General features: G+C 33.7%; 3 protein-coding genes across 6 annotated transcripts in view; 1 reads left to right on the top strand and 2 right to left on the bottom strand.

Moving 5' to 3' along the window:
* The window catches only part of LOC143237994 (uncharacterized), a 30414-nt gene extending 14152 nt beyond the window's left edge, over nucleotides 1-16262 (bottom strand). The window contains exon 1 of one of the 2 annotated variants that reach the window (XM_076477845.1): nucleotides 16164-16262. The gene's annotated coding sequence lies outside the window, so the exon portion shown is untranslated. The remainder of the gene's footprint in view (nucleotides 1-16163) is intronic. The other variant, XM_076477846.1, reaches the window with a different exon arrangement.
* On the bottom strand, nucleotides 3004-7650 carry LOC143237996 (uncharacterized). 3 transcript variants are annotated; one of them, XM_076477847.1, is made up of 3 exons: nucleotides 7437-7650; nucleotides 4393-4533; nucleotides 3004-3465 (listed from the first exon to the last, which is right to left on the bottom strand). In XM_076477847.1, exons 2-3 carry the CDS (start codon nucleotides 4514-4516, stop codon nucleotides 3098-3100), a joined length of 492 nt encoding a protein of 163 aa, XP_076333962.1. In that variant the 5' UTR covers nucleotides 4517-4533; nucleotides 7437-7650; the 3' UTR covers nucleotides 3004-3097. The 3 variants fall into 3 exon arrangements, with proteins under 3 accessions (XP_076333962.1, XP_076333963.1, XP_076333964.1); XM_076477848.1 differs by having other exon boundaries at nucleotides 4393-4504; XM_076477849.1 differs by having other exon boundaries at nucleotides 4393-4501.
* On the top strand, nucleotides 15015-18857 carry LOC143237997 (uncharacterized). Its single transcript, XM_076477850.1, has 2 exons — nucleotides 15015-15169; nucleotides 18195-18857. Exons 1-2 carry the CDS (start codon nucleotides 15095-15097, stop codon nucleotides 18603-18605), a joined length of 486 nt encoding a protein of 161 aa, XP_076333965.1. The 5' UTR covers nucleotides 15015-15094; the 3' UTR covers nucleotides 18606-18857.
* The last annotated feature ends 6465 nt before the right edge of the window (nucleotides 18858-25322 follow it).

Below are 25322 nucleotides of genomic sequence, written 5' to 3'. Positions count from 1 at the left end.
GAGTTATGATAATTACAATGATGCTACAGAAAGCCCTTTATAACTTCGATTACTGTAGTTTTTCTCTTACCGTTGTAAAGTACATGTAAAAATTGGATTTAATACTACTTGGGTTTTTAATTCAAAAATTAAACTTTGTCTTGTTTTACCTCAATTACCTTACATGAATTTTAATAATTTTACTTTAATTTTAACTTTTTACCAGATGTTTGGCGCAGGTAGCAATAAAACACCAAACCAACCAATCAATCAATGTATTTGTACCTTTACTACACCATGCCTGGCCCATGTCCTGTAAATTCAGATCTTAAGAAGAAAGAAATATGTTCATCACTGGAAGAGTTCTTAAAGGCTAATTTTTGTTGTTTTCTTTTTGATATACACAAGATCGAGTTTAATAGACATGGGCCAAACTGATTTTTATATAAAAGTACCACTCCTTTATTTTCGTCGGTATTTGTTTCCTCTCCAACAAGTGATTAAATCAGATGTACATTACACGTTGTGATTTCATTAAAAATTACAAATAAGTAATAGTCGGTTGCATGGGCTCAACCAATAACAAATAACATGTTAAAGCATTTTGATTTTTTTATCAACATTTTTTGGTTCTCTCGATTTTTAACCGCGGCGTATCGGCTCGTAGAAAGGTAGTGTGTCAGGTTTTGACTGATATGTGATGTAATTACAGTTTTAGACTCCGGAGAGGTCAAATCCTATCCACTGATATATTTTGACCACGTCCAACATCTTATTATACTCTAGAAATTATTGTCTAAATGAATTTCAATTTGAAGGTAGGTTGGTAGAAGTCATAGTGAATAATAAAATCAAATTGGTCATATGCTTGTTCACGGTTAGAATTACTGGTGCACAAAAATGTATTTAATAAAAAGGAAAGAAATGTCATCCACTAATGCTTGAAAGAATTTTAATGGCCTCGGTTATTGAGGATTAAAGCTTGCTTATTCCATTTTAAAATTTCAGTTTTCCCACTAACTCGTATCATCCAATTTTTGTGAAGTATATTTAATATGAAGTCATCAATATAAAGACAAATAAGTAATACAACTTCTAATGATACTTACAAATTCTAAACAGTAAATTAATAGAAAAAAATCGTTTATTTTCTGTTAAATAACAATAATTTTACAACTGACTAACAGATGACGCCTATAACACATTATGTTATACTTTGATTGTAATTTTTAAAAAAACTCAAACAAAGTTCGTCATGGTGAGTAGTGGATTTCAGGCTGAGTGGATCCACAGGCTAATGATTTTGCGAGCCCTACATACCATGTAAATGTGCATAAAATAAAACTATCAATGGGCTCCGAATAAGACTATGGGCCCTGGGATTTAGCCCCCTCTAAATACGCCACTGCTCATGGCCAGGTGGTGATAGCGCTCGAATCGTAACTGTGGGTCGTAAGCCTGAATCCCTGTCATACCAAACGTGCACCCTTTCAATCCTGGGAGCGTTATGAATATACAGGTAAATCTCGCTAGATGAAAGAAGTCCAAGAGTTTTCGTTAAATGGTGTTTATTTTAGTCTCACACCGCTAAATTAAGGAAGACTAACACAATTAGTCCACGTGTATATTTATGGGGAATTAAAACACTAACCAAAGATCATGTTAGAGAGATTTAAACCCGAAAGCTTCAAAGTTGTATTATCAATTTTTGTCTTTGATACAAAAATGATTCAAACATTTCATTGGTTAATGAAACAACTTTGAGATTGTTCACACAAGAAAGTTATCTGGCAGGGCCTCAGTGAGTTTTGTCCAATTCCAGTATAGTTTTTGATATATTTCTATATGCATGATAAAATATATTTTTAGTTTTAGAAAATGAATTTGTCAACATCTATTCTCGAGCGATTTTTATAGCTGATCTTTAAAAATAATATGCAAAAATGTGAATATTAAAATCATATCACTTGTGTGGGTATAACAAAAATAAGAATCGGTAAAAACGCGGTCTTTATAGAAATCGACCTGAGAGACAATTTTCGAATTCTCTTCTCGTTCGAGCATTAACTTGCTTGTTTCTCTTTTTAACTCTTTTTTTTTTGTTGTTGTTGTTTTGAGAGAGTTTTCCCCACTATCACCAAAATACAACAATGGTTATAGTTGGGAGTAGGATGCGTCATCCTTTATGGGTTAATTAGCTCCTTTTTGTCTTTTTAATATGTTATAAATTTATAAACTCTCTGTTGATCTAATTTTTGTGAATACCTAGACTTTATCTAATTTTTACTATTCTGAATGTTATTCTATCCGTGTTGTGTGTATGTGAACCTATTGTTGATAAAATTTCTATTTTTGTGAACGTTATTTCTGTTATTATGCATTTTTACGACTGAGCAGTGGCTTTACTCCTATAAGGAAATAACCAAACAAGACCACATGGAAGAGTCAGTTTTTGTGTGTGTTTATGTTTTGTGTTAGTCTTCATTTCATTTGAAAGAGAAAAATATCCTACTGTTACCACATCCATCACTTAATCGATATAATAATCTGTCATAGTTTATTTTACTAGTTTAAATAAACATCGACGTAAATTTACGTTTAACCAAATATTCTGTATTAACCTCTGAGAACAAAGGTTAAATTATCAAGTTTTTCATAAAGGGGACTTCTCCCTATATGGTTAGTTTATTCATTCGAAATATGCCAGTTATCCATAACATATTAAAATTGAAAATAGTTCTAAATAGGTAAAGTTGAATTACGGAAGGAAAAATCACTTTTTGAATCTAATTTTCCGACCAAGTTTCACAGATTCAGTTAGCCAGAAAAACATAGAAAAATTTTTTTGGATTGAAAAACGAGATTCATAACATTTATTTTAAGAACTAGAAAGACATAGAAACGTTGTACATGGTTTTAAATTGAATATTTTTAAACAATATTTTTATGCGTTTGAGTTGACTAAATGAATGATTGACTTGACTTACGCTTTTACAGTTAAAGAAAGCGACTATCATATATTTATGAAAATAAACTGGTTTTATTTTAATTATAAAGAAACAATGCAAGAGAACTGTTTCAAATGAAAAGTTCATAAAAACTTATGTAACTTAAAATATTACTTAATTATTATAATAGGTCCAGTAGAAAGACTGTTGATGACAATATCTGAATAAGTCTTGATTTTGTTCCAGTCGAAACAAAAGCCATTAAAAGTTTCAGGGTCAGCAATAGGTCTTTTGACGCCATTACTTAGTAAATATACAGTATCTCCACTTCCCTTGATAAGTTCTGCACCGTTGGAAAGAGAATCACATTTACACAAGAGTTTCTCCAAAATATTTGATTGAATACATTCCCAGTTTTTGTAGAGGTTGTTGTAAGTGGGAGGATTGGGCACCAATCGCCGACACCCATCCAAAATTTGGTAAACTGCTGGCGTTGAAGGGTGTTTCATCAGTTTTCCTTCCAGAGACCTGTCTGTCACTAAAAAAAGATAGTATTTAAAATAATATATCATCAACAAAAATTAATTAAGGATGGTTTTATTGTAGATATCTCTAGATTAAAATCATTAGTAAAATATCTGTGGTTTTAGTAAAGATCACTTGTAAACATTCACGTAAATAAACATGTTGTCAGAAGGTTTCTTTCATTACATCTAATTGAAATATGAAAAATAAGATTACCTATCAAAACGATATGGGTAACATTACCGTTTTAATGTTGTAAAGGTTTCGAATGTATAAACGTTTCTTACAGCACCGAACTGTAAAAGTTACAAACGATACATTTGACGATTCATTTTTTACCATTTGATATATCAAACATTTAGCAGTGTTCACTTAACAAAAGTCAATATAAACTGTGTTCCAAGACTTACAACTAAAATAATTTAAAACATCCCAACATTCTTCAACATTTGATCACCAGAGGAGACACAAGCAGTATTCAAATAAGTGTAACAAGGTTACAAAACTCGTTGTATGACAAACTTGCTCAAAACATGAGGACGTTGCTTTCTTATTCGAGACCACAATTCACATCAAAAAAGCAGTAACAAATTTTGGAAGTTTCTGAACTGATGAGCAGACTCAAAACACGATCATGAAACATAACCTGATTTTTCGTGGTCTTTGCAACAGCCCAAATGGACCACTTCGTTTTAAATACATTAACACTAGTGTATTTTAACGAAAACACTATCGTGTAAAGGTGCGACTTATAACGAAACAAATGAATAGTTTATTTATGAATCACTTCTTTTTGTAGTTCGACTATTAACATTAAATGTCTGATTATTTAACAAAGAGTCAAGAACAAAAAACTCTTACAACAAACAAATATGCCTTAAAAATCTGCTATATAAATTATTATAAAATGTTAATAAACGAGTCGTTTTTGTATCCTTACCACACGTGCAGTTATCTTCTCCTGTTACGTGTACCAGGTGGACAAGTATTATAGTAAACCACACTTTGAAAATTCCCATCTCAAAAGGGTTTTCTTTTTTATTCAGACACTTCTTATCGTACATAGAAAAATAGACAAAACCTGAATTAAACGAATGGTTATAGATGTACCAGAATACTGTTTCTACATTAATTATAACACAAGTACGTTTTAATACTTCTTTCGAAGAACATACATTTATACTAATTACATCGAATTTAAGACCTTCTCTTATTTAAGATTCACTCCACTTTTAAATAAGGGAATTTCAGAAAAATATTAGATGATAATTAGAAAAAAAGTGAATATGTTTATATGTTTCAAAAGAGTTTATTATCCAATCACAAATGTTATTAATGTATTTAAAACGAAATATAATAAATATATATATATAAAGTAAACAGGACATTAAAGTGTTCACTACAATAATGTTTCATCCTACTTTATTTAATCAGAATGATACTCTAATGTTTCTTCTGACTCACTGTTATACTATGAAGTTGAAGTAACTTCATCGTTTGATTCACTACTGTCTCAAAGAATGATCATCTTGCGTTCCATCTTCCACATTGGATAAACAACATTTCAAACACGATTGTCTAATAATAATGTCCAACACTTCTTTTCTAGCTCTTGAAATCCCCTCCACTATTCTTGATACTGATACACGTTTTATTACATCACTCGGTATCAAAACATGATTGTCTTTATGCAGCCAAGTGTTAAGATGTTTATGGATACAATTTTTGAATAATTTGTTAGTGGACACATGAATAGGTTGTAACTGACCTGTCATTCCACCAGAAATGTTGTTCCTTAACCTACTTATGATTTTATCAGAGAAACGGTCATGAAATACATCAATTACAAGCATGCTCCATTGTTTTAATAATTCACCAGACCGACGTTTCCATACCTATCCAAGCCACTCTTCCATCAGCTCTGATGTCATCTATGCATTTGTTTTGTGCACGAATTATTACATCGTTGCAAAAAATTTCTTTTGGCAATCTATTTTTCTGTTTAATATGAAAAACGGTGATAATTTTCGTCCATCTGTAGTTACACATAGCATGACAATAACTCTTAACTCATCGTAACCAGTGATTTTGACTGACACCTGTTTCTCTTCTTTGGTATTTAGAGTATAGTTACGCGGCATTTCGAAAAGAAATCTTCCGTTTCATCTGCTTTACCGATTTAGTTTAGGGAATATTGATTTCTTTGATGTAGACCAATTACATATCGTTGATATTCAGTGTGTTTTGTTTTAAAAGCTCATGGCAAGTTTTGACTCATTCTTGTCCTTCACCGTAATGATAAACCTTCTGTTTTCACAAAGTTCTTACTCCAGCCACGACAAGCCTTGAAAGAAATACCACTAATTCCTGAACATTCTTTTGCTTTTATCATTAAAACTTCTCTCGTGATTCTCTGAAATACGGCGGCATCAATTTCAGGATGTCTTTCTTTTCTTGGGCCTGAAAATGACTTTGTACTTCTCTTGAAAGAAAACAGCTTGGTTTTCATACCATGCTAACGGCGTACATTTGCCTCATTCACTGTATAAATTTTCGTGGCAACACAATTACCAATCTGTTCGGCTAACAAAATAACTTTTCTTTTAAATTCGGCATCGAAAGTAAAATAATTTTTTATGGTAAGAAATGCATTAAAAATAATAAAATAGCGTCTGAATAACATAAAGGTCAAGGTCAGACAAAGACTATGGACAGTGATATCCAACTATATCGCTATACACGCTGACATCGGAAACTTTTTATGTTCGTGTTTTTTAGTCTTTCTGAACTATGTTCTTTTTAAAATATAGTCCAATATATTTATTAATGTAGGATTTTTCGAAAGTCTTTGTTTTGCGAGGTAAATTCAAAGTGATACGGTATTTTCATTGTTACGAAAATAACAATTATTCCGAAGGAAAAGAAAAAAATATATTAAATTTAACTTTCCTATCCAATCACAATTCGTTTTCAGACAATAATGCGGTAAATATTCAAAATAAATTTTGACATTTCAATGAATTTTAAAACCAATTTAGTTGGAATGATCATTTCATTAGAGGTAATTGAACACTGCTCACAAGCATCGTGTGTTAAAAAGTAAAAAATAACAATCACCAATGATGCTGAAGGTTAAGGACTCATTCAGGTGCTCAAATCCACAATATTTCACTTTTCACAAAACCATTCACTGACTGAATCTCATTCTGGTGAGTAAGTTACTTCTAATGAAACACGATTAAAACAATGATTGCAAAACGAAAACGTTTTGTTTGCTTTTGGAATTTCGCACAAACAAAGCTACTCGAGGGCTATCTGTGCTAGCTGTCTCTAATTTAGCAGTGTAAGACCAGAGGGATGGTAGCTAGTCATCAGCACCCACCGCCAACTCTTGGGCTACTCTCTTACCAACGAAAAGTGGGATTGACCGTTACATTATAACGCCCCCACGGCTGGGAGGGCGAGCATGTTTAGCGCGACACGGGCGCGAACCCGCGACCCTCGGATTACGAGTCGCACGTTTTACGCGCTTGGCCATGCCAGGCGTTAAACTCAAAAACTAACATAAATTGTATCTCCCGAACATTCTAGTATCCATAACTTTATAATAAAGCGTAAATTATCATTTATTTTATTCATAAATATATCCCGCCATTCCCAGGGGGTTAGAGTGCTCTTCTTGTAATCGGATGGTCGTTGGTTCGAGTACCCACCACACTAAACTTGCCCATCTTCTCAGCTGGGGGGACGTTATCAGGTGATGGTCAATTCTACTGTTTGTTGTTAAAGTGTAGCCGAAGAAGTGGCGGTGAGTGGTGGTGAATAGTTACCATACATCTAGTTTATTACTGCTTAATTCGGGACGGCTAGCGCAAATAGTCCTTTTTTTTTTGCACGAAATCCAAAAAACAAACGTAAACAATATAATAATCTGGCATAGTGTATTAATTAGATCAGTCCAGTCTAAACATAACGTAACTTTACCTTGAACGAGATGTTCTGTGTTAACTCAGCTCTCAACGTAGAATCCAGACAACGTAAGTAAAACTTCGGAGTATTTCACGAAGGGGACTTCTTCTTACCTCGTTTATTTCTTTATTCAAAATATCACAATTGTACTAGTACACTGATATTTTAGGTAAATTTTAATATTTCATCGTTAACAGAGAGAGACGGGTTAATTAAATGATAAAATTGGTTGTGTGTGTGTATATATATATATAATATGCTGTTTACGAATACAGCTGGATAAAAAAAAAAACAGACCGAGCGACCAATCAACTGGTAGCTAGATAAATAGAAGCACTAGTGAAACAAGATATGGATACAAAGTGATTGATGTCTAGACAAGAACAGTTTTTTGTGTGTAAGTTAATACATTTGTTGTTAATAATGATATTGGGTTTTGTTTTTGTTGCCCTTATCTATAAATATTGTGTGTTAAGACAACAACATATGTTGACATTCACTAGATATTCAACAGCTGTTTATAAAAACAGATATGTTGATATGTTGAGAATTAAATATGTTTTAATAACATGAAGAAAACCTTACTTTTAAAAGTAAATAACCTCTGATTAAGGTTAATGAAAATTCCTTCAAAAGTGCTGCTGACATAACTAGAATCAACAAGACGTAAAGATCAGAGAAATGGTTGTCAACAAGATACACTGTTTATAAAGAGCTGTTAATATAAAGAGAAGAAACAAGAAATATAAAAGTGGGAGAAATGATTGAAATAGACACATTCACCAAAGATATTGAAAAATAAACCATTATGTGGTTTGGCCACACAGTGAGAATATGACCCAAACAACCAACAGTGTGAGCATATAATATAAATATAACAGGATTCAAAGTCAATGTGTGATTCAGGAAGAGATGGATTGATGATATAACTGAGCACTGAATAAACACAGTCTTACTTATGGTGTATAAGTATCCTTGAAAAGCCTGAAATTCAGAATGGAATTTCAAGGACACGGAGGCACTCAAATTGGAGCCTTAGTAATGCCTGAAAACATTACAACAGAAAAACATTTCGATATGTCCCACTTTAATAGATGTTGCCACGTTGAATGTAATAAATAAAGTGTTTCTTTTTCTATTAGTCTGTATTCACATATTGAACAAATACATAGAAATTTTATACAATTTCAATAGAACGTGGTTGATTTTGGTGTAGATTTGAGCTTACAAAATATGTTTGAAAATATTCTGAGAGTGTTTAGAAAGTTCTTGAAAAGTGCTTAAAATTGATCTGATGAATTTAGTATGAACCTTGTTTACTCTGACTCAGGTCTTTGACCTTGCTTTTGAATGACCTTTATACTTTTCTGCAAGGAAGAAAGAAGTAAAGTAAGACTTGATTTATACCAAAGAACTTGTGAAGACCTGAATTCAGATTTTGGTATGTGGGTAGAAGTGTTGAATTAAAAACAACACTACTACTGCGTTAATTGTAAACATATTTAATCAAACATTCAAATTCCATCATCAGTGATTTGTAAAAATATATACATCAGAGATGGTGATATATCTTGGTGGTTTAGTTTTAAAGTAAACTCTAGTTTCTATTGAATTAGATTTTAAATAAAAACATTATGGGAAGTACAAACCTCCAAATTTACTACTGAAGAAGATGAATGATGAAGCTAAACAGCCTTCAAGCTTGCATTCTAAATTAATATTTTAATATATTTACTAGGTCTCAGATCCATGCTACATGGATACCTTAATACATTTACTGGGTTTTAATTGTTCCAAATCTCAGTTCTTTTACAACTGATTTGTAAGAACCAAGTTTTGTACTACTTTGAGTTTTACTATTCATTTTGAAATACAAACAAGTTTAGTTATCATCATAAGAAACTTACAGATTTTTATTGAATGACTTCCTTGAAGTGAAACTAGGAATTATTTATAAGTTGGGTAATTGTTTTCTCATATAATGCTATCCCTGTATCTCAGTGAGTGAAACTGAGTCTCGGTTGGAATAACGCGACCCTCAGATTTCGAGTCGATTGCCCTAACCACCTAGCCATGCCGGGCCTAGAGATGGCTTGAAGGGGTAAGGAAAGAAACTTGATTTATAAATGTACAACGTTCGGGATTTGTAATTAAAATATGCATATAATAATTATAATATTCGATACATAAATTAGATACACGTAAATAATAACCATATAAATGTGTAGTGCTGCTGGTTGCCTCCAGTGTGGTCGGTGGTAGAGATGGTATCACTCCGCCAAACTGTACACTGACAAGAAGCTGCTCATGACCTGAGTTACTAGACAGAGGTAACCTGAACTTGTCTGGTGCTAAACCGTTTTAACTGATTGATCAAATTCATTTATTGCCATCTTTATAGCAGTGAACGAGATCAGCACCTTTACTTCGAAATGAACGGTTTAGGTTAAAAAGCACTTCTTACACCGTGTAAATGTATTATTCTTACTTACTATTCACCTTTGTTAGTGATAATGTCGTATGTAATGCATATGGTGCACAGCCATTCCTTTCCAAGGTGCAAACCTTTCCAGGAGCATTTATCAGATGGTTCAAATGCACCATTCATTTCAAAATAATTTTGTTAGAATGAATTAGATGGCGTCATTTTATCCTATGTTGGTGATTCATTTTATCTAAACGATAGGTAAAATATTCCACAGTTACAAGAAATAAATTTTCTTTGTGTTTAATCTCTATATTAAGTACAAACGACCTTTAAAATAAAATAAAAAGACTTGTTTTAAAATACTTTCTTCACAGAATTCATCTCGCTTGTCAAAACTGTATTCAAAGCCAAGGTGACCACATATCCCAATCTTCCTCTATAAAGTCAGCAAATATCCATTTATAACCCTAATACCGTGTCACTATATCATTGTTATGGCTGTGGTGTTTTAATTTAAGTTATAATGTTTTTATCGAGAGTTGAACTGTATTTGTAAAAACAAGATTATCACTAATTTCAGGGTTAGTTTAGTTTTAGTATGTGTTCTTAGCCGAGGACCAGTTTATTGGTATGATGATCTTGAGTGTTAACAATCTAAATCCTAGTTGTGTGAAGCGTCAGGGCAGAGGGTAACCTGGACGCGAGATTAATGGCCAATACAACTGTACCAGATAATGACAATGTCCTCTTATATGACAAGTACCAGATTCCACTGATGAATATTTCTACAGATAATCCGTGATGACAAGAATACCCACTTGTGGAGAAAAATATATATTTGAAAACGGTTGGTATGGTTTGAGAAAATGTTTATGTAGAGAAGCGAACGGCGTTTCGACCTTCTTCGGTCATCGTCAGGTTCACAAAGAAAGACGGAGGTTACTGACCGATAGCTGACCACATGTTTGTAGGGGATTGTGTAATTGAGTGTAGAAATGTAGAGTCTTAACGCGACCCTCAGATCATGGGTCGAGCGCCCTAACCACTTAGTCATGCAGGGCCTAGTGATGGCTTAAAGGGGTAAAGAAATAAAACTTGATTTATAAATGTACAACGTTCGGTGTTTGTAGTTAAAATATACATATAATAATTATAATATTCGATATATAAATTAGATATACGAAAATAATAACCATGTAAATGTGTAGTGCCGCTGGTTGCCTCCAATGTTGTCGGAGGTTCGGTAGTAGCGATGATATCACTCCACCAAAATTGTACACTGATAAGGTGCTGTTAATGGCCTCAGTTACTGGAGTAAGGTAACCTGAACTTATCTTGTGCTAAACCATTTTAAATGGTTGATCAAATTCATTTATTGCTATCGTCAGAGCAGGGTAGGAGCTGGTATGATATTTTATTTATGTATAAGATTAGTTGTAAACGGATATAAACTTGGTGTTTTGAGGTTTCTCTCACTACTTCAACTTAAAATATTAAAAGAAAAGATACAGGCACGTTTACCCTTCTAAACTTCATTAGACTAATTTAATAGTTGTGAACGTTTAATATACAAACGTTTCTTAAAGTTCTCATCTATAACATTGTTACCAATGTTGATGAAAATTACATATAATGTTTCACAAAGTTTGAGATATTAAATATTTCACCTTATTCACAATGTAACTACCTACAGTCAGTGTAAATACTATAGAATAGTGCTAATAAAGAAGCAAGATAAGTCAATAAATTGTGTTCCAGACTTTACAATTAAACTGATATTATATTTCAAAACTGAATCACTAGTGGAAATACCAGAGGCAGTCAAATGACTGTAACAAGGTTACAAAACTGATTGTACTGTCAACTGTTTCTTACCAGAAAGTGTTGCTTATTTTCACCAGGAAACACAACGTACAGGAATCACTTGTTTAAATATATTAACACTGGTGTATGTAAAGAAAACCACAATCATGTGAAGGTTGGTGTGCTTAATAAGAAAAACAAACGAATAATTTATTAAAAATCATATCTGTTTACAATTCAAGTATTCACATTAAAACTACTTAACAAAAGGAGTTGTTGCTTGTTGTAAAGCACAAGGACTATTTGTGCGCTTCACACCACGGGTATGGAAATCCGATTTCTAGCAGTAAAAATCCGTCAACTGTACCATTGAAGGGTGGGCAACGAAATATCTTTAGTTTGGTTTGAATTTCGCTCAAAGCTACACGAGGGCTATCTGCGCTAGCCGTCCTTAAATTAGCAGTGTAAGACTAGAGGAGAGGCAACTAGTCATCACCACTCTCCACTAACTCTTGAGCTTCTCTTTTACCAACGAAAAGTGGGATTGACCGTCACATATAACGTCCCCACGACGAGCATGTTTGGTATGACGGGGATTCGAACCCGCGACATTTGGATCACGAGACGAATGCCTTAACCATCTGGTCATGCCAGGCCAATATCTTTAGTAAGTTGTTAAAAAAGGAATTGATTCAGTGTCTTACTGCATGTGTTGTCACTTTGTCTTATATTGTGTATCAGGTAGGAAAGAGAGAGAGTTAACCAGATATTAACAGTTCTCATCTTGAAAGAATTTTCTCCTTTTTATTTTAGTTCTTCTCGATTTCTGTAAAAAGGTAAAACAAAATCTTACTTAAATAAGTTTAGCCTTCGAATAGAAAGATTCCAAAATTATTTTCTAAGTGATTTACCATACATTTTTACCGGCTTAAGGGTTTCTCTGGATTAAAATTGAGGTACGTTTTTTATTGAGAAAATATTCGACATCTAAAAACAAACATCATATTTTTTTATTTTTTTTACAATTACAGGTCATTATCATTCACCAGTTATTGTATTTTATTTTAGTTAAGGTCTCAAGAGTCTTAGATCTTTTACAACTTGCAAAGCGTTAATTGAATAGCTTCACTAAGACTTAAATTCTATTCACAAACATCGCGTGTTCGAAACGACAGATAATTAACCACAATGAAGGTAAATAGCCCCTGCAAGTGCTCAGATCACAACGTTTCCTTCTGAAGCTACCACCGTTGTCTGCTGGTGCTAGGATTGTTGCTTCTGACGAAACAGATTTCAAACAAACAAAACTTATCTCGTAAAGGTAAAATTACAGCTTCCACAGTTGTTTGGTATCGACATGAAAAATACATACAGTATAGACTAATGTAAAAAGGAAAGAAACTATTATATTTTCTCTCGTCCTTCGAATAAAATTTAAAGTATGAGTAAACTTACGTAACAGTCTGCAACAGTATTTGTTGTATATATAACCACACTATTTCACTTACATTTGTTGTATATATAACCACACTATTTCACTTACGAAAGACACATTTGTCAACTAAGGAAAACTTGTACAAGACTGGGTTAAGTATAACTAGTATTCAAAAAAATATATTCATAAATGTGTTATGGAAGTTGATACAGCAGTGTTATAAGAATCTTTCTTACGTGTATATTTATAAAACGTGTAGAATAAAATTTAAAACATGGTTATTTAATTACAAATTTTCTCATTATTGTTGCTGTTTTCATTGCATGTTAACTGGCAAACAACAATACATACAATACTACATGGGTAACAATAATACACAACTGTGCTACTCTGTTACTAAAATACAGTGTTTATGACAAAGGTATTAACACTGAAATGCCGTGTTCAGTTTCAAACACCCTCACTACAGAAGTAATAATATATATCTCAAACTTCTCAAGAATTCTAAGATTCACAAGGCATTAAGGCAACTCCGTTGCATTTAACCAAATTAAAATTCAAGAACCATTGTATGTGTTCAACCCTACATTGTGTCACCGCCATTCACTTATAATGATTTTTTTTTGCTCCAAAAGAAACAGAAATTACATAATAAAAGTTATTCAGCATTTCAACTTCCACTGTGGCTTTTGGAATCGCTATGGACCATATGATACAGCCTACGATGTGAAGGTTAAAAATGAGTAGTTTTCTTCTTTTTCGAATAATACAAAGTATCACTAAACTTGCCCTCCCTCCAGTGACACAGCTGTATGACTGTGGATTTGCAATACTACAAACCGGGTTTCGATATCTGTGTTGAGCAGAGCACTGATAGCTCATTGTGTAATTTTGTTCTTAACTATAAACAATCAAACAACCCCCTTAATCACCTTAAACATTTCACTGTTAAGATACGAACTAAGTTCAGGAGCGACATTTCAGATTTCATTAGGAGGGAAGGGAAACGTTTTTTTTATTGGTTGTTGGTTGTCCATGGACCAGCTTAACGCTTGCTTCGTTTTTCTATGGATAGCACACCTGGCTGAGCAACATAAATTACCTTTCATGTAATCTAGCTAACAGACAAGTCCTTGAAAAATAATCTTCACATCTCACTCGCGCCAAACCTGAAATGACGTTACAATTCCTAGAAGCCTCATGGTATGGGCTACGGCATTCAACTCAGAATATCGCAATTTCGAATCCCCATTCCACGATACATACTTGCCATTTCAACCATGGTCAAGTTTTAATGAGAGGGTCAATTCCACTAATCGTTGGTAAGAGAATAATCAAAGAGTTGTTGGGGGTGGTGTTGACAAGCTGCCTTCCCTCTAAACTGTGTACTGCTTGAGCAGATATCCTAGGAGTAGCTGTGGACATATCCAAAACAAACGAAACCTAATCCTAGAACTTGATGTCTCATATCCGGGTCAATTAGGATTCACACATTTAGAATTATGCCCTATGAAGACACATACCGGGCTAACAACAAATCCCAAATACACAGACAAACTATAAAATATGAAAATACCTCTACTACACAAAGAAATCGTGGCCAAGCGTGTTAAGGCGTTCGACTCGTAATATGAGGGTCGCGGGTTCGAACCCGGTCGTGCCAAACATGCTCGCCCTTTCAGCCGTGGAGCGTTGTAATGTTACGGTCAATCTCACTATTTGTTGGTAAAAGAGTAGCCCAAGAGTTGGCGGTGGGTGGTGATGACTAGCTGTCTTCCCTCTAGTCTTGCACTGATAAATCAGGGACGGCTAGCGCACATAGCCCTCTAGTAGCTTTGCGCGAAAACAAAACAACAACAAAGTGTTAAGTAATTGTATGAAACGTAACGTTGAGCAGCCAATTAGATGGTGTCCTGAAAATAACGTACGTAAACGTACTTCCGCTGTGAACCCATAAAATTCGCCGTGATAACAACACACCTTCACTTCTCTTTTTCATCAGATTGTATGAGAATCTTTAATAGTAGTTTGGTTTTCCAAAGAGCGAGTTCCCTGTTCTCAACACTACTGTTACTAATTAAGGTAAGGTTTTGCTTGGCTACAACTTTTATTGTACTTTTGTATTTCTAGTTTTAGTCTTCTTCAATAAGTATGACGTAGTTTGTTTTCATCTACAAACGTTTAAATATTAAATGCTAAGAAGAACAGTAATTTATTTGTTACAGAAACAATTATTTTCAAATTGCTTGAACTGTGTTTCTTTCAACTAAAAATGTTCTAATTTATATAAAATTTAATATTGGCCACGACATTTCTGAAAGCACATAAATGTCATTCGGTCTGTAACTATAAACTAGTAAATCAAAGAGATAAATTATTAGAATTTGTTACGCGTTATCTTGGAAATTTCTAGTAAAGCTTGTTTTACTCCGCAAACATTTTACTTTATTGATCTGCCCTCATAGAGGGAGTAAAAACACAAATACATCGCATTCTTAGATCAGAATATGCTAGTAGTATTACATAAAACTTAAAACTAAATAAGACTGCAAACACTCGCACCTCATAGAGGGAGTAAAAACACAAATACATCGCATTCTTAGATCAGAATATGCTAGTAGTATTACATAAAACTTAAAACTAAATAAGACTGCAAACACTCGCACAAAATTTGACTTTTCGCACAGTATATATCCCTATAGATCCTCACTTAGCAACTAAACAAGACAGTAAACACTGATATAAAATATTACTGTAATTTCTGACCCTTCAACATGATGGAATCGAAAATAACAGGATGATATCAAAGTATGCTCACGCTCTATATACATCTTGATATTTGCCTGATATATGTTAGTTGAACGAGTCCGGCGAACACTATAAGCTAGAGAAAAGTGTTGGATAATATCCTTCACCCTCACGTGCCACTACCAAATATCCTGAAGATGGAAAGGTCAACCTCGACTTCAGTCTAATGAAACAAAAACGGCTTCAACATAATTTAAATTCCTCAACAAACGATTGTTAAAATACCAAAACTCAGGATCAAATGAACACTATTAAATTGAAAACCAACCTTCAAGAGAACGTGATCTGCCTAAAGGAACTAAAAACCAGTCCAATGGGGTAGAGACGCGACACTTAAACTTGTCCTGCAACTCCCGGCAACGTGACCTTGCTAATGACAAATCAGCTTGGGACAGTCCTTGTAGAGATGATCTTCAGCGAGAAACAACTTATACACACGACGTTGATGGTCATGTTTTATTTTAATAAAGCCTTCTACCCAAAGAGTCCGACACTCTGATGACATAAAGAAAAGATCTACAGCAAGCAGAAAAACTGTCACACACGCAAACCTGATACCTCATAAATTCCCTGGTCCCTCTTACAGACGATAGCATTCTTAACTTTACACTCAAAGTCGTTTAACATAGAAACAAGACTGTCATCAGTTCTGTGGTACACCAAAAAATGAAACAGTCAACGTTCTACTGGCCACCCCTTGAGCCGCATAGTTTTCGTCATTGATATTAAATCCAGAATCTACCACAAGTTCAACGCGTTCGAGTAAAATAAATGTAACCTCGTAACCCCCGGGACAAGGTAGAATATAAAAAGTGGTATCAGACCAAATTGAGTAATAACAGCTTGTATAATTTCCACAAATACAGTTCTCTTTGTTACATATTAAAAGTCGGAATGGCACCTCAACAGAGGTTCGTGACATAATTAGGTCCAAAAACCTCTACACTTGAAAAGGAAAACAAAAACTAAGCTAAACAACAGTTCGTAACAAGCGAAAGAGAAAGCACTATCACAAGCCTGAACAGGGGCTGAAGTAAAATAAGTCTGTTTACTGCTTACTGCTGTGCCACTGGGCGGGCTGTGAGCAAAGTTAAAAACAAATACTATACATATATTCATTACAAGTGAAATATGGGCCATAATATACTTTTATTGTTATTATTACGTAATTTATTAATTATTGTCGTCCCCACAGCTTCCTTCTGTAGGAGTCCCCCAGTGGCTGAGCGGTATGTCTGCGGACTTACAACGCTAAACACAGAGTTTCGATACCCGTGATGAGCAAAGCATAAATAGCCCAGCGTATAGCTTTGTGCTTCATTCACAAACAAAAACAACAATCTTCTGTAGGAATAAAATTAAAAACAAAGATCATTAAACAAAGTCAGGTTATTTGATAATTTCAATTCTATTATTTCATGTCCAGCGACTATTTTTTAAACAATATTGTTCGTAACAATATTTATATTTCAAATACCAGTGCAGCCAAGTATTTCTTCAACTTTAAAACTGCTGTTTCACTTGAGTGAAATTCAGAAAATAGTTATCATTTACATTGCTCGGTAATATGTAAAGTGGCAGCAGCGGTTCTTATCACTGATCAATAATATCTAGAATAGAAATAACGGTTGATACATTGTACAGTGATACCTATAGCAGCAGTGATGGTTCATACCTATGTTCAATGCTATCTAAACTACCAGTAATGTTTCATATCTTTCTTCAGTGGTATCTAGGGTAAGGTTAACTGTTCCTCTCATTGTTCAGTAATGTCCTCAATAACATTAACTGTTCATGTCCTTGTTCAGTAAAATCTTAAATAGCAGTACACATTTGTATCGCTGTTACTTTGAATTTTAAATTTATTGTAACTATTCATGTAATTTTGTTTTGTCCCATTACGAGTCAGTGTTAAGTTAACGTACTTACAAAAGCTAAAATTTGGAGGTCAGTTCCTTGTTATGGCCATAGCTCAAATAGTCTGTGACTTTAAACAACATAAAATCACATTTCTGTAGTTCTTCAATATAATATCGGTTTAAAGCAGTTAATACTGTTCATTCATGTGCCAAGAGACTAAAGTAGTTATTTGTCTTCAGCTGTAATCTACTAATTTACAATGCTTAATTTAAGGATTCGATTTTCCTCGGTGGACACAGCAGATACCCTGATATGGCTTTGCTATATAAAAAAATATCTTCCGTCTTCTCTTTCTTTGTGAACTGTCGTTCAATTGACTTTAATTACATTTCTTAAAGATAGGGATGATAATATTCTAATATGAACTAAACTTTTTCAGATGGTCAAGAGTATATACCTCAGTTTACTTTACCTTCTGGGGTGTGTACTTCTGGCTTCCATCTCCCCCTGTTTCGGTGGAATCGTCCGCCGGAGTAACTTGCAATGTCAGTCTTGGAAGGGCAGTGAGATACGGTGTGCTAAGGATGACTGGCCATCAAATCGATTTAAGATCGTGAACAAGTCCTCTGCTAGTGCCACATTTGTTGTTGACCAGTGGATCAGCTCGTGCGGTCGGCCTGGATCAAAGTATTCTTCTCAACAATACACATTGCAGTCTTCTCAACAAATCGAAATACATTTTGAGTCTGCACCGAAAGGTCAATGTCGAGAAATGTTTATTTACAACTGCCGTCAACATGGAGGTCAAACAAACTGTCTTCATGTTTTGAAAGCTTATCCCATCGAATGAAAAATTTTCGCGTGGCTGTTTGTTCAACATTACATTGAAATATTATCAATTATTTTGTATCAATCGCTAATATTCCTGTATGTCTTTATAATTATGTATCATTGCATCCTTCAATAAAGTGTCGAAATAACAGTTTATTGGATAATTTTGTTACGACGTTCAATTTTGGTCTTGAATTCATTGAATTAGAGAGTGAACAGATTTGATTATTGTACCTTTTGATTACAAGAATAAAAATATTATCAAAGGTTTTGTTAGAATTTATAAACAAGACAAATTCTTGTTAGTCAAAACATGATATTTTCAGTTTTCATTACTTGAGCTACGACAGTAACAAACTCTTCCTGGATAAAAATATCATTAATCTTAAAAAGGGGTTCATTTTCTAGAATTTTTTTTTCGTCCCGCTATTAAGACATATTTAATTGTAAACATTTGACGTGAAACTGGTATAACGGTACTTATCAACAATTTCCATGTAAATATGTGTTGGATATCTACTGAATGTCAATGTATGTTGGTGTCTTTGCAAACTATTTATACAGGTAACACTATTGAAACAAAGGCCAATATCATTATTAACAAGTGTATAAACTTGCACACCAAAACTGTTTCGGTTTAGACACCAATCTCTGTATCGGTTGTTTCTCTAGTTCATCTATTTATCTAACTACCAATTCGGTCTGTTTTTTGCTGTCTACTGGCGAACATCACTCTATATACACATACACACACACACACACACACACACACACACACACACACACAGCTGATAATTAATTTCTATAAAGAAAAACGACTTTTTTATCTTTGTTTAGGAATGATAAGATTATGAATATAACATACTGGTAACTCCGGTGGTGCTCAGCAGAAGTAACAAGGAGGTGAGGCTTTGGAGAAGGTGGAGTGATGAGTGACCTATTCTCTTTATAGCAATTTCCTAGCCTTTAACACTACTATTTATTCCATGTGCAGTTTCCAATTCAATATTATACACAATTTTTGAACAATGTAGAATTTCACTTCACTATATATATGTGTACCTATGCTTCATTTTATAAACCACATTATAGTTTGGGATCTTTTCAGATAGTGCAGCATTTTTTGTTTATTATTTTTAATTTATTTTTCTTTTGGCTTGGTTTTAGGTTATAACAAACTAATATATATTTATCTACGTATATATAATTGCACTTCACGGTTTAGAACTTCTACACTACATTACATTTTACTATATACATGTTCATATTACTATGTACAATTTCTACTTCATTACATTATATTATTTATTTACTGTGTGGTATTTCCAAAAGTAATCCAAACAAAATCCCAGATTACATTACTTGCACACTGTAGGTTTTTCTTCTGTCTTTTTTTTTTTTTTAGCAATGAACTGAAGCACACACGATGTGTCACCTGTTTGTGGTGTCGTCTATCCATCTTTGTGTATGTGTGTCAGAAAGAAATGATAAACACTTTATTTGGCAATGAGTCTATGGAGTAGAGTCGCACTGCGTCGACCCTAGTCTCATGCTGGGAGTGTTCCATAATTGTCAAGCATATGAAGCACTAAATTGTAACTAAATACCATTAGTTTAATTTTGACCAGGTATACATTATATCAACTGAGAATGGTGACAGAAGGAGACAAAACTCATTGTAGAGGACTCTGTACGGCTGAAATATTATAGACAGCGGAATTCTGAACCTCACATGAGGACTGTCGCACTCGCATAAGGATCGTAGAAACTGATGTTTATGCACAAGAAATATCGCTGTATTGGAGCTTCTAAATACTCGATTTGTACCATCTTTACGACCTGAATGTGTAGATATTTTGCATCAGAAAGGGATACTACATATCCTTCTCAAAAGCGATTAATTTTCGGTGGTATGGCACTACCTACGTATAAAACACAACAAAAGCCAAAATGTAGTTTTTGTACATCCCGCTCCACTACAACTTTATATTTCAGCTGTGACTATCACGTGACTTGCTGATATGCATATTCAGAATATTTATAATATAACGTATTCAACTCTCTATATCTGCATGATAGAGGTTCGTTAATAAAGAACATTCTTTTTTTTTTGTCTTATTCAGTTATAACCACAAAGACTCATCCTAAGATCTAACTAGCCTCTCGTTGGTTACGGACTTAGAACCCCAAACTTTGGGTTTTGATATCCGTGGTGGGTAGAGCACAGAATGCCCTGTGTGAAGCTTTGTGTTCACTTATAAACAACAAGATTTAACTAACAGTTGAAAGTTAACAATGTAGAACATTAATTACTAAACCTAAATCGAAAATGTTCAGTGAAATCACAGATTATCTTAATTTTATTCGTGGATCGTGTTATTGAAAGTTGGCCATCTAGTGATTTTGAAAAAAATATTGTGAAAAATTTTGGCCATTCTTATTAGGAAGTTAGCACACAGGACCGACCGCTTATAAAAGTTATAATGATTTTCAAACGAGACTCAAACTTAGCGCTTTCGAATAATTCACTATTCTTATACTTATGATTTGAGACGATTGATTAAATTACACTTATGATGTGGACTCCATGTGGAAACTGGAAATAAATATTTGATATGTTTGTTTGTTTTCTGAATTTCGAACAACGCTACACGAGGGAAATCAGTTAGTAATCACCACCCACTGCCAACTCATGGGTTACACTTTTATTAACGAATAGTATGATTGACCGAAACATTATAACGCCCCCACGGCTGAAAGGGCAAGTATGTTTGATGCGACGAGAATTCGAACTCGCGAACCTCAGATTATAAGTCGAACGCCCTAACCCACCTGATCATCCCGGGCCATAACTGATATGTGAGTGTTTAATTTGTATCCACATCCAACTGACTGGAATGTGTTATTAATTAGTGAAGTGTGACAGTACATATATGAAATTTCTTTTTTTAGTCAAGTACACAAAACTTAATTGTAATAAAATAAGGATTTAAGAACTAATTGGACACAATAACAATTTATAACAGAAAATATTCGAGATTTGTTTCAAGCGAACGTCCCTTGGTCGTAAAATTAGACACTTTTCAATAAACAAAAATAGTCCCACTAAAAGTGTTTCCAAATAAGGGTTGTTTTTTATATATCAACCCATATCGCTGTTGCTAATGGCGTTCAGTTTTCTTTAAAAAAGTTTATTTATTGGGGATTTAGCCTTCCCCCGCTGGTACAGCCGTAAGTCTATGGATTTACAACGCGAAAATCAGGAGCTCGATTCCTCTGTTTGGGCTCAACAGATAGCCCGATGTGGGTTTGCTATATGAACACACACAAACTTTTATGTAGTACTAGTGTGGGTTTGATCAGGTATTGTTTATCTCCCACTACAAAAAAAAAAAAGATGAGTGTCGGTTCGATTTGGAATTTGCTATATCACATCACAGACATATGTGTATAGGTGTGGTCTGGTATTGGTTATCTCCCATTACAGACAGATATATATAGCTTTGATCTGGCATTAGTTATCTCAGATTACAGACAGATGTGTGTAGGTTCGATCTGGTATTGGTTATTTCCCATTAAAGACAGATGTACTTCATGTACTTTAAAACCTTAATGTTCTGTTATCTTGATTACCTCGCCAGTCTGTGAATACGAGAGTCAACAGTTCTAGACCTGTTGCATTGAAATCGCGCTCCGCACTTTGGGCCATTGATACGTCATAAGAGTCATGGTAAAGTTCTGCTATGCAATTAAATTAATTCAATAGTTGGCGGTGTATGTTGTTCATTTTCCAGCTTCCCTGTAGCCTATCAGCTTGAAATTAGGGACGGCTAATACAAGTAGTTCAAACATGTTCTCTCTTTCAGCCGTGAGTCCTTATAATATGCAGCTAATCTCACTATTTATTAGTGAAAGAGTAGCCCAAGGTTTGGCGATGCGTGATAATGACCAGCTGTCTTCTCTATATTCTTACACTACTAAAATAAGGAAGGCTAGCGCTGATGACCCTCATGTGACGAAATTCAAAACAAACAATACAGATAACCTTTGCGTAATGTTGAAAACGAATGGTAATTAATGAGAATGAAGGTAAAGAGACCTGATCAGTGCTCACACCACAATGCTTCTTTGTAAAGCTACCACTCGTCGTCTGCTGATACTGAGGTTGTTGCTCTTGACGAAACAAACGATGAAACTTTTCTCGTAAAAATTTATTTTTTGGCCAAGTACTTTATACCAATGCCCCTCTACCTGTGGCTCATCGATATATCTGCGTTGTTTCCAGAAAGAGCACAGATAGCCTTTACTGTAGTTCTGTGCTTAATAACAGACAAACCAATTTTATACAAGAGAATGTTGTATATTTCTTCAGGTAACACTACTTACACAAATAGGAGTAATAAATCTTGGAATTTATCAAACTCATAAACAATCGTGAAACATAACATGACTTTACAACAAGATAAAGAAATCACTTGGTTGTAAGTCTATGAACCATTGAAGGTAGACTTATTAAGAAAAACAACTTACACAAAATGTCCCTTAATTACTGGTAATTCTGAGAAAGTGACTAATTACTTTATAGGAAGACATAAGTAGCATTTATTGAAAGAAATCCAGATTATCAAAATCAGAATAAAATAAGTTATCTTACTGATTTCGTCACATGATTTACTGTCGTAACGAAAAGAGTAGCATCTGTAACGTCCTCTGTAATGTGTACAAGGTAGAGAAGAGCAAGGGTTAACCAAACATAGACAGTTCCCACAGTGAAATAATTTTGTTTTCTTCTTATAACTCAGATTCTTATCTTATTCAAAAATTACTTTAAGAAGAACTTCTATTATAAGAAGTTTATACCACAACAATAAGAAACGTAATGATAATAAGTTATATAATCTGTATTAGTAAACGTCAATATCTGTGTCTGTGTATCTGTTTCCTAAACGTTTCTACATTTCTTGGGCAATCAGAACCAAACTTGAAACATTGATACAGGATGACATGAGGAAGGTCATTAGAGAGTTGGGTTCTTCACTTACCCATCAAATTTCGATAAACTATAAATGTTGTATATCGCTGAGTGTTAGAAAACCGTATATCTTTCTTTACAATATTGGTACTTTTACGTATTTTCATTACACTTTTAATGTTTATTCTGTTAAAAGAAATATCAGTACAATTTCCTATTCTCTCTTACAAACGAATATATATTTAACCCGTCTAACTGACAGATACTCCAGCTAGTACTATATATAAAGGTGTAGTTCCTATCTACACACATATTTTCACTTTCGTAAGAGACTGAATGATCTATAGGTAAGTATTCTCCATGAGTTAATCTCTCGCTCGGTAAATTGTAATATAAAAATATATGAATTAACTCATATTATATAATGTAGCCACTACCACGACTAGTTCACAGCCAGGATTGGGGTACTCACTGTCCTCTAACTGTACGTTGTTACTTCTTTAGCTCTCTAAAGTAATTGCTATTTATTTAGGGATATAATTAAGGTTAATTTAGAGCAAATCTACATGAAGCTATCTGCTGTATTTAGCACAGGGTATCGACCCCGGATTTCAGCATGGTAAGTTCATACAATTACTACTTTCTCGCCGGAGGACAAGTACATTTTGTGTTACAACAATAATAAAAAACTTGCAAACACATCTGTTTTGAATAATAAGGAAAGTATAGTTCAAAAGACTTTGAAACTTACATAGCACTTCTTGCATATGAAAAGGTATTTAGAGACAATGGGATGAAGGAAATTTGATGAAACAAGTAATAATTATAAAAACATCAATGTTATAAAATATTTTCTGTAATAATTTTACTTTATTTTATTTTTGTAGGATTTCTTTGATATTACTACGAACAAAGGCATGCTTTTTACCTGTATGGTTTGTAACTTTGCAGAATATTTGTATGTAAGTTATTATTTATAATAACTGTTAGGATAAATTGTATTGTTATTCGTATATCAAAATATATTTGTGTTAAAAAAGAAACTTGTGTGCATCATTCTTGCAAATATGTTTACATACATTCAATTACTATCTAAATTAAATTTTTCGGCTGTTTCAAAATGTAATACGTAACATAATAAATCAGAAACTCTTCCGAGATAATTATAATACTACATATACAACAGCAATTTCTTAAATACAGTTAATTCAATTTATCATTCATTTTATTGCGTTTTGATTATACTTTCATTTGGTTATCCATAGAGGTCGCATTGTACAGGTGTTTTGTTGTTTTGAATTAAGCACACAGCTACACAATGGGCTATCTGTGCTCTGCCCACCACAGGTATCGAAACCTGATTTTTAGCATTGTAAGTCCACAGACATATCTCTAAGCCACTTTAAAGCACATTGTATAGTTCATAACAATGTTAGATAAAACAATTTAATGTTCCGTTATCATTATTAAAGATAAACTCACGTTGTATTTCTTTTTCATTCCCTTTCTAAATTCTGTTTCAAATAATAATGAAGTAAAAATATTTTAAATATTTGTGCCTATTTATATATTGAAATGCCTAATATTTTAAAGACTAATGAACTTTAGGAAAACTTTTACAAAAAAAAAGTGGATTTAACCACTTTTCTCTGAGGTTCAGATTCAACTTTGTACCTGTTTTAACCTCAGACGTTTCGAGGAACAATAAAAGTGTCACCAGTCCAACTTGGACGACAGTACACATTATCTCCGAGTGGTGGAACT

Source organism: Tachypleus tridentatus, chromosome 13, assembly GCF_004210375.1.
Source record: "Tachypleus tridentatus isolate NWPU-2018 chromosome 13, ASM421037v1, whole genome shotgun sequence".
Classification (NCBI taxonomy): domain Eukaryota; kingdom Metazoa; phylum Arthropoda; class Merostomata; order Xiphosura; family Limulidae; genus Tachypleus; species Tachypleus tridentatus.
Note: the sequence above shows the minus strand (reverse complement) of the source record. Positions and strands in the feature narration are given on the sequence as shown.

Coding starts and splice junctions, on each gene's coding strand:
- LOC143237996 (XM_076477847.1), bottom strand. CDS start 4,516: ATGTACGATAAGAAGTGTCTGAATAAAAAAGAAAACCCTTTTGAGATG. Junction 3,466..4,392: donor AGAAGATAACTGCACGTGTG/GTAAGGATACAA, acceptor ATCTTTTTTTAG/TGACAGACAGGTCTCTGGAA.
- LOC143237997 (XM_076477850.1), top strand. CDS start 15,095: ATGAGAATCTTTAATAGTAGTTTGGTTTTCCAAAGAGCGAGTTCCCTG. Junction 15,170..18,194: donor CACTACTGTTACTAATTAAG/GTAAGGTTTTGC, acceptor AAACTTTTTCAG/ATGGTCAAGAGTATATACCT.